General features: G+C 40.4%; 1 protein-coding gene across 1 annotated transcript; it reads right to left on the reverse strand.

Moving 5' to 3' along the window:
• Positions 1-1651: 1651 nt before the first annotated feature.
• Positions 1652-9766, reverse strand: LOC139745019 (peroxiredoxin-1-like; the record flags this gene model as incomplete). Its single annotated transcript, XM_071655428.1, has 3 exons — positions 1652-2286; positions 6863-6993; positions 9644-9766. Coding segments are annotated over 3 exons (337 nt in total), but the record flags the coding sequence as incomplete, so codon positions are not given.
• Between the last annotated feature and the right edge of the window lie 362 nt (positions 9767-10128).

Consider the following 10128-nt stretch of genomic DNA (forward strand, 5'->3'; position numbering starts at 1 on the left):
TTTACAAACAGCAATGTTTTTCACCGCAGAGGTGTAATGCAATTCCAGAAACGATGCCAACTTTGTTTCACGGGGTATAAATACCATTCACACTAGTAATTAGCAAGTCTTCAAACAGTGAGCATCAATGGCATAGGTCTGTTGGTGCTTGCCCCTCATACACAGGTCTGAATACAACCCCTTTAATATCTTGTGAGAGCTTCACACATGGTCTTCTCTAGCAAGAGTATTTTGGGCATGACACTGCACCAAAATGTTGTAGTAATGAGAATTTCTCCTATTGTCCCAATCACAATACAAACTGACATCTCAAACTCATGAGATATTGTCAGGAACTGAATTCTACATGTTAGAAATGGGCAAAATGGCATTACAATCGTTACAATCTGAATATATACGTTGCCTAACAATGAAACAGGAACCTATTGACATCCACCAAACTTTACCTATGCACACAGAGTTCTCTGTCAAGTCTATGCTGTGCAGATGTTTACAAATGTGACACAATGTCACTACCATTTCTTCACTGTGATCAAGCGTAGCAAGACAGTCTGTAGCTGTAAATAATTTGAATACTGTTGGGCAAAAAACAAAAAAGTGACATACAACACACATATAACAGCAAGATGGGAATGGAAATATCATATATATAAACCATGGTATCTCAGGGTCCATATGCTCTACTGTCAGTACTTATGATGAAACTCTCTCACTACTCCACAGGACAGATTAAAAACAATTAGCACTTGAAGGTTGTTTGGTTATAAAGCAGCCATACCCATATAAATGCTGTCATGAACCACTTTTTGCAGCACAGAAGTATCCCAAGTCTTGCCATATTTGTTAAGTATTCCTGCATTAATCATCTTGTAAAGCTTCCGGTCTCCAGAGCTTTCCTGAAGTCATTCAGGAAGACATTACTTCAATGGTGGACTGTAAAAGTGGATATTTTCACACGTGTAATTTTTCGCGCTGGACTAGGTAAGATGAGTTTGCGTATTTTCAATTCCACAAAATCAAGACACTATAGATAAAGTGGTACCTACAATGTATAACAAGCAACAATATTTGTGTGCTTTATATTTCGCGTTCCCTCCTGGTTGCACGAAATGCGCAAGAAATTTCAACATCGCAAAAGTTTCTACTTTTACAGTATTCTATTTCAGGACACAGACGAAGGGAAGATCATAGCATCTGTACAAGAGAAGTGATGTAGGATAATAAATAATGAATACCACTTGTAGAATCCTACAGGAGTTACATTAACTGACCCTCTAGCAGTCTTTTGAAAATCCATACTCACAGTTTTCGGTACAGTTTCAGTGGGAAACTGCACAAGAAAATTATTATGGTGACTCAACAAAGAATGGTACATCAGAACGGCACAATTGGAGCAAGTGGTACATATTTGCAGAATGTCATTGTACCTGATATTCACATTGCCATTTGCCAAAGTAACAGTCGTACTGGTGGGGTAATTAAATCGCAGTATCTGACATAAGGCTTTCAAATTGTAGCGTTGTACTTCTGAAGCACATTGATATCAAATATACAGACAAAACACTTTCACAAAACTATATGTGTGGCCTTGAGGGGGCAGACACATAGTCTTACAAGAGAGAATATGGTACAATTTTCAGTGAAACATAACACCCAACACAAAATCAAAACTTATATTTACCCACGTGATACATACTTCAAAAACATGAATTATCATACTTTCATAAATTTGAGCATACATTAATTTTATGTACTGATCAACGTAGCGCTAACAAACTGTAACAAATGTTTCACATTAACCAGGTACCAAGGTGCAAATGTCTTTAAAATCCACAAACAGTATTTTTTTTTTCTCTCCCTCTATCTAAAATATTCAGCTGTGCTCTATGAACATCTCTTCCTAATCACCAGAAATCACAACCTAACCAACAAGCCTCCCCATCATGAGCTATTGGCAACCCCCTTTCTAGACATCACATGACCATCCCATATCAACCAAGAAACATACCAGGAGTGGAGAAAACAAAGACATAATGAGGAGAGAGGAGGGGGAGCATTCTTATCTCCCCCCTGTGGCGAAAAATGGTGCGCTCCCAAGCAGTTCACCACCAAGTTCTCATGCATGCACAAGAAAGGGGCTGTACCAATTGAGCTCTTGCACGGGGAGGCCTGGAGGTTTTCCAAACGGTGAGGGACAGCTGATCTACTGCTTGCCAAAGTACTCTTTGCTCTCCTTCACTCCTGGTTTGATGGTATCATCTCCCGGCTTCCAGCCAGCGGGACAAACTGGGGAGAGAAAAGAAGGTAAAGTGAGAGAGAAAATATGTGAGGCAGCCAAATAACATGATAAGGAACATAAATCTTGCATGGGAAAATGATAACATACTGTCTGGAGCGATACATTGCATACTCACACACAACCTTAACCCAAAATGCACAGGAAAATCTAGCCTGTTGTTACTCGCTGTTCGAACTGCATCACAGCATGAATCTATAAAACCTGGAATCTGTTGCATTACGGTGAAATAAATCATCCGTCAGAAAATCAAACACAAGTCTCAGAATACTCAATTCTGATTGGGTGATACCTGACTTGCCCTTGATTTTCTGACATGTTTGATTGCATCTGTTTTATGCTGCAAGGAGTAAATGAGGAGTGAATACATGAAAACTGAGAACATAAGAATAAATTAGCTCCTGCTTGCTTTTGAAGATATTGTTCACCACAGAACACACCACTTCCTCATGATGGATACTGCTATGGTCCCATGTATTATAAAACTTAGCACAAACCACGACTGGGTATACTACGAGGCTGCAATACTTCCGGCGTACCTTTTTGGGTAATATTTCACATTTTCAACGTTACTCAACTTGAATTGTTTAATTACAGCATTCTCTCACACATTTCTTATGCACATGTCTCCATTTTAAGCAAAAATCAACCGTTTCTGCAGCCATTTGGAAACAATGTTTTACTTTATAAGCCAATTTCTGGCCTCATCAGCCCAATATTCAGGGACCAAGAAACCTCACAAGACAATCTAAGCACAGCATTTATATGTATTCATTCATCCATGGTTTTTCTAATTCCATGCAAGTCTTTAGTCTTTCTCTTTCCATAGCCGCAGTCACACTGGCAAAAATTGCAAAGTTGAAGATCGTGAAGTCTTTCCAAAGTTTGCTCGTTCGTTCACACACATTGTAGGTAGCCAAACTTCTCAATCTTTATAATTCCCAAAGTTTGGGTCACCGAAGCGCTTGCGCAAGAAAGAAGAAAGAGCGCACTGTCCGAAAGCTGGCGATTGTGACAAAACAATGCATGTATACACATACATCACAATGACCGCATGCTTCGGAGGCACCACCGGCAAACAGATGGTAGACTGGTCATGTGACAAATTTCTTGAAGTTTCGGTTGCTAAAGTTTACACTGCCCAAAGATCAGGGAGATTGGCGGGGGTCCGCGCAATATCCCTAGTTTGAGTGGGAAGTTTCTGAGAAGTTTTGAGAGAAGTTTGTGGTCACACTGGCAAAACTTGACAATCTCAAAAAAAGATCGTAATTTTAAACTTTTAAAACTTTTAAAACCATCTTTTGTCACTGCAATTGCTGCTAGTGATGAAAATAGAAAATATCTGGAAATGGCAGGGATGGATGGATGGATAGATAGATGCACGGATGGACAATCAGCAAAACATGATGCCCCCAGCCCCATTTGAGGATAGTGGCATAAAAGTCCATTTTAATACGTGATTTGTCTTGGCTTCCAGATCAAAAGCTAAGCTCCTTTCTTAATTATGTACAATAAAAAATCATAACACCTAAAGCATCTATCCAAGGTAGAGACATACAAGCCCCTGCACAATATCTTGTGGCTCATGTTTTGACCATGGTTGTTTTTACCCGATCTGTATTACGTTTTTACTGTTTCTACTTCCATACATGTTCTGCTCTCGACAGAGATTTTTTTGTTTTCGTTTTGGGTTTTTTTTTATATTACCATTAACTATTCAAAAAGTTCAGCAGCATCTGTTTGCTGGTATGTTTTCAAAGGTTTGTCCAAGGGAGCTTGAAATATAATCAAAAGCAGTTTCACTGAAACACACAATGTTCTTCTTCACATGATGACCGTTACAGAATTTAATAAGATAATGTATTAGGGAAGTTAATGCACCCGGAAGCGGATACATGTTGACCAATTTAAGCTGATTCATGTTGAAATTTTGTTTGACACAAGTTAGATAATGTTCATCCTTATACTTGCAAACTTTAGTTGCTGGCATAGATTCTCTACATTTTTCTGTTGCCTGGTCCTTAATGACTTTTTTAATGACTGATAATTGGACTTAATCCAATTGTTTAAGGAAAATCAGAACTCCAAAGATTATTCACAAACATCCAGTCTTGAGAGAAATTATAAAGACTTGGCTTTTCATGAAAAATGGATGTGACCTTACTTTCCTTGTTACAGGAATCTTGCAACAGAACATCAAAGTCAATTATCACGTGTGAATACACGCCATCGTTAGGTGCAGCACGAACAAAACAACTTTGGTCCAGCAAAACACTTCTGTTCCAACACGCAACAACAAGAAGCAAAACAGCTTCTGCTGATAATCTTTTTGAAAAGTAAAAATTGCCCTGGCTGGAAAATCAGCTCTGCCTTAGCCAATTAAGACAAGATTCCCTTGTCCTTTGCCTAACGAGAGTGGGGTACCGATTTTGCACTGACCAACTCCAGCCACGTTCTCTCTCTCTCTCTCTCTCTCTGTTATATTTCGGGCACATTATAATTTCTGGACTTCGGCTGATTGCCGAGACAGAAAAATTTGTGATGAACGAAGGACATGACCTCCTCTTCTACATCAAGAAATGACAAAGCAACCAAATCAGCGCTCATCTTTTCATCTCGACAAATTTTCTTTTCCTTTCATAAGCAAAACTTTGTGCATGCTAGACTACCTCCAGGCACATAATTTATCTAATGAGAACAGCAACAGGATGTAAAATGTAGAAATTAGATGCCATCATCGTTAAATAACAAAACTCTGACAGCAGTGACCCCCCCCCCCCCCCAAAAAAAAAAAAAGACCTAACTAAACCTCAGCATATCATCCTTGGTGCACTCAATCTCTTGTGCTTTCTACAAAGGTTCATTAAAGATGTCAAAATTTAGAGGGAAAAAAAAAAGAAAAGAGGAGAAAAAACAAGTTTAAAAAAATACTCTAATGAGCACAAATATGGCTTGATTTACTGCCCCTGGCTACAATAGGGATTCGTTAAGCTCTAATGAGGGAACATGAAGACAAATTATTGACGAAAAATGCAGTAAGGGAGACAAAAAACAAAAACATGCGTCAGGGAAAATCTAACTGGAAACTTCGTAACTGCTACCAGGGTGACAGTTAGCTCAGCAACTTTTGCACATTTTTGTCTGTAGTTTCTGACATTTCATTCTGATTGGTAGAATGTCTCTGTGGCTAACTTTCTGTATATTATATTCATCACAAACTGTTTTCCCCAATAGGATGTCTTCAAGAAGCGTTTGCAGAAAATTTGAAAATCTTTGCATTGATGATATTGATGGAGTTGTGATAAGTTGCCTTGTAATGGACACAGATAAGGAGTTACCGGTATTAATTTCAGACTTTAAACTCCAAAGTACGTCTGTTTCTTTGTCCATAAAAGTAAAGGCATTATTCCCCGCATGTTACATCACTTGCAATTTGTACACTATGCACGGCTCATGACAGGAATGAGCTGATGCTAGATGTAAATGATATACTGGCCAGGGTGCATAAACCCTAACAAATATTACAAGATTTGGAAATAGATGAAATGCATTTGTTTACATTACATGGGGCTCTTTGCAAGACATAAAACTGGTGTGTGTATTCTATGTGCATGTGCATTAGATATTCCGCAATCTTTTCACATTTAGTTTTTGTTTTTGTTTTTGTTTTTTGTTTTTTGTTTTTTGTTTTTTTTTGGGGGGAGTACCTTGATAATGTAAATAATTTCACGATGAAGCTTTCATCTGTAAAACAAAGCTAGTGATTGAACATTATTTCGCAAAATTGCGTGCATGCTGAGGGTCAGTTACTGCCTTTCTGCTGGTAAGTTGAGAGTCGGGTGCTGCCAGGATAATGACATTCTCTGTGACCTCTGCCAAATAAATATTTCTTCAGAGGAATTCCTTCAAGGAGTTGTCAGCCCCCACGCGCCCGGCACGCAGGTCACACAGAATACTCGCAGTCACATGGGTTAAGCAGCACGCGTCCAGCAGATAAGACGCATGCAAAACTCGCCCAAATCCTTGTCCTCCCTCAAAAATTGTCCTGCATGCTGGAAAATCCCCACACACAACAAGCCCGCGTAGCTTGCCCGGAAAGGTGTGACAGGGCTTTAACATGGCTGCGAGTAAATAGGATTTGCGCGCGCACCTCCGGGCAACTACAGGCGAGATACGTGCTAGGTACTGTCATGTGTGGGCCATCTACGGGGATCTCCGGGCCTTAACCACTTTGATTTTGCTCGAGAAAGCATTACTACACATATACCCCCCCCCCCCCCAAGAAACACACACGCATGCACACACGCAGACACACACATACACACACGTACTGTAGAAGTGGATATTTTCGCTTGACTAATTTTCATTCTCGCCAGGGATAGATGAGTTTTGCATGCTCTTAATTCTGTGGAATCAAGTACTAGAACATAAAACTTGTATGGCAAGCAAAGATATTTGTGTGCTTTTATTTTGGCACTAGTTTCTGGTTGCACGAAATGCGCGAAAATTTCAACATTGCGAAAATACAGTACGTATATCATTACACATCACAGTGCATGCACCTACCTTCTCCGTGCACGTCGGTGAACTGGAAGGCCTGGACCAATCGTAGAACCTCGTCCACAGACCGGCCCACGGGGAGGTCGTTGATGGTGATCTGGCGCAGCACACCCTTGCCGTCGATGATGAACAGGCCTCTGAAAAAATACAAAATTAACACTGATCCAATAGTGAAAACATAACAAAAGGTCTTTTCAACTTGGGCTACTTTTACTCAACGGCACAGGATATTTTAATACATTGATGTATCGTTGCACTGGACTTTAAACATTCTGAATTCCATGGAAAAAGAACCTTATAAAAAAGAACACACACACACACTGTATGGCCCATATTCACATAGGTGGTTTTAATTTAGTTAACAGTTTACGCAAATTTCTTCCGCGTAAATGCGCACGAAAGATTGTGTATGCCAACAAATATTCAATAATAACCCCGCAATTATGCTCGCATATGAAAGGTATGCCTATTTCACACAAATTTGTTTTAGTTCACGGTCTCAATAAAAACCATAGTTTTGACTTAAAACCACCTTTGTGAAAATGGGCCTTAGACTCTCAGATTCTTTTCAACTGAAGAGGCGAAGTATATGCCTCACTCGGGCCGTATTCATTCAAACTATCAGATATTACCAGACTTTTTCTAATAAAGTCATACGTAAGGTCTGAGCTGTACATTCAGGATGCATACTTATGTCAGTTTTGTTTTGCTCTTTTTCAAACACAGGATCAGATACAGTGCAAGTCAACTACTCCCCCCCCCCCCCAACTGCTCCTTCCTTTCTTCTCTCCTTCTCCCGTCCCTCTCCAAAAAAGGAGACATTCAGCATTACCTAATATGTGACCCTGCATCACAAAACTAAAAAAAAAATCGCTTGACATGGATTTTCAGTTGAGGGCAGATTCTGAAAGAGCAGACTTTAAGCTTTACTATGATGTAACTCAATTCAAATGGTCTCTCCTAACCTATCTTAAATATTCAAAAGGAAGCACATACTCTGGAACAAGGCAATCGCCAAATTGTGTCTCGCCCATTCGCGTACAAGGAATTAATATTTTTTATAACTCCCAGAAGTTAATTGACCTGCTTATGACCTTTGACCTTGTGGTGACCTTCAATACCCTAAGGGACATTTACCATCCAAGTTTGGTCACAAACGGACAAAGGGATCAAAAGTAATGAGCCATAATCGAAACGCGCCATAAAAACTTAACATTGGGCCCTAAAAATTTGTTGACCCCTTTCTGTGACCTTTGACCTTGTGGTGACCTTCAATTCCCTGAGGGACATTTACCATCCAAGTTTGGTCACAAATGGACAAAGGGATCAAAAGTAATGAGCCATAATCGAAACGCGCCATAAAAACTTAACATTGGGCCCTAAAAATTTGTTGACCCCTTTCTGTGACCTTTGACCTTGTGATGACCTTTAACTCCCCAAGGGACATCTACCATCCAAGTTTGGTCACAAACGGACATAGGGATCAAAAGTTATGAGCCACAATCAAAATGCGCCCTAAAAACATAACATTGGGCCCTAAAAGTTTGTTGACCCCTGTCTGTGACCTTTGACCTTGTGACGACCTTCACCTCCCCAAGGGACATGTTCCATCCAAGTTTGGTCACAAACGGACAAAGGGATCAAAAGTTATGAGCCATAAACGAAATGCACCCTAAAAACTTAACATTGGGCCCTAAAAGTTCGTTGACCCCTGTCTGTAACCTTTGACCTTGTGGTTACCTTCAACTTCCCAAGAGATATCTACCATCACCCAAGTTTGATTGCCATTGTAGCAACACGTGCTGAGTTATGTGTGATAAGAGAGTCTTGCAAGTAAACTTTAACGTATGACCTCAAATGACCTTTGACCTTATCATGTGACCTCTTACGGCACCATAGTGTACCCCAGTGCATCCATCACCCAAGTTTGATTGCTATTGTAGCAACATGTGTTGAGTTACGAGTGATAAGAGAGTCTTGCAAGTAAACTTTAACGTATGACCTCAAATGACCTTTGACCTTATCCTGTGACCTCCAACGGCACCATAACATGAAGGTACCCCCAGTGCATCTATGACCCAAGTTAGGTTGTAATCCAAGCAACTTATGTGAAGTTATTTGTCAAAAGAGAGTCTTGCAGGTAAACTTTAACATAGAAAAGAGGGTCTTGCACATACCCTTTAATATATGACCTCAAATGACCTTTGACCTCATCACATGACCTCTGACAACACCATAACATGAAGATACCCCTAGTGCTTCTATCACCCAAGTGTGGCTGCCATTGCTGTAACAGTTGCCAAGTTATGCATCATAAGAGAGTCTTGCAGGTAAACTTTAACATTTGTGACGGACGACGGACGGACGACGGACGGACGACGGACGGACGACGGACGGACGCCATTTGGATCCCTTAGTCTCGCCTTCACCTCCGGTGGGCGAGACAAAAAATGTGTACTGAGAAAAGAGACTCCGAAGTGAGGGTCTATTCAAGTGCTTAATCTTACCAACCCATGCTAGCTGTGCAATGAATGGGACCTATGAATTTGTCTTGGAATTGTATGCTCTTTAATATTTCATATGTGATTTCTAATCATCTTGCAAAGAGTTAAAATCTGAACCCCTGTGTCAACCAAAACTATACCATCCCTTTCACCCGTTAAAGTCTATGGGAAATGCGTGTTGTAGCAACATCAGTCCGTCCTCAGTGGGTTAAAATCCTTTCAATTTGTCAATAGATCTTGAATCATACCACTCCACCACCACCACACCCCTCCTCCTCCTTACCGCAGTGAGATGCCCTCCTTCTCAATCATGATGCCGTAGTCCCGGGCGATCTTCCCGGTCATGTCGGAGAGCAGAGGTATCTTCAGGGTCCCGACACCACCCATCTTCTTTGGCGTGTTTGTCCTGTATTGGGGGAGTGGAAGTGGTTGTTAGGAGGAGCACTGGGTTGGTACAAATGTAGTTCATTATTTATGAGCAGGGAGTATACATCTCATCATCTCTTTCTCTCTCTCTATGATATGGATCCTCCTATCTCTTTCTATTTCTCCCTTTCTCCTCACCTATCATACAGCAAGCCTACATTTGAAATTGTTGTGGGGCTTGTGAAATGAACAAGAATAAACTTTGCACATAGGAGACTGTTTTCAGAGCAAGCTTTACTCAAAACTAAACTGATGTGTATATGTTATGTAACATTTCTTCCTGACTTACACGAAGTAGACAGGATCATGATTATATCACAGAGCTACAAGAAGTACTGTTGC

Source organism: Diadema antillarum, unplaced genomic scaffold (assembly GCF_040938485.1).
Source record: "Diadema antillarum isolate AM-2024a unplaced genomic scaffold, OU_Dant_1.0 seq00001229_RagTag, whole genome shotgun sequence".
Lineage (NCBI taxonomy): Eukaryota > Metazoa > Echinodermata > Echinoidea > Diadematoida > Diadematidae > Diadema > Diadema antillarum.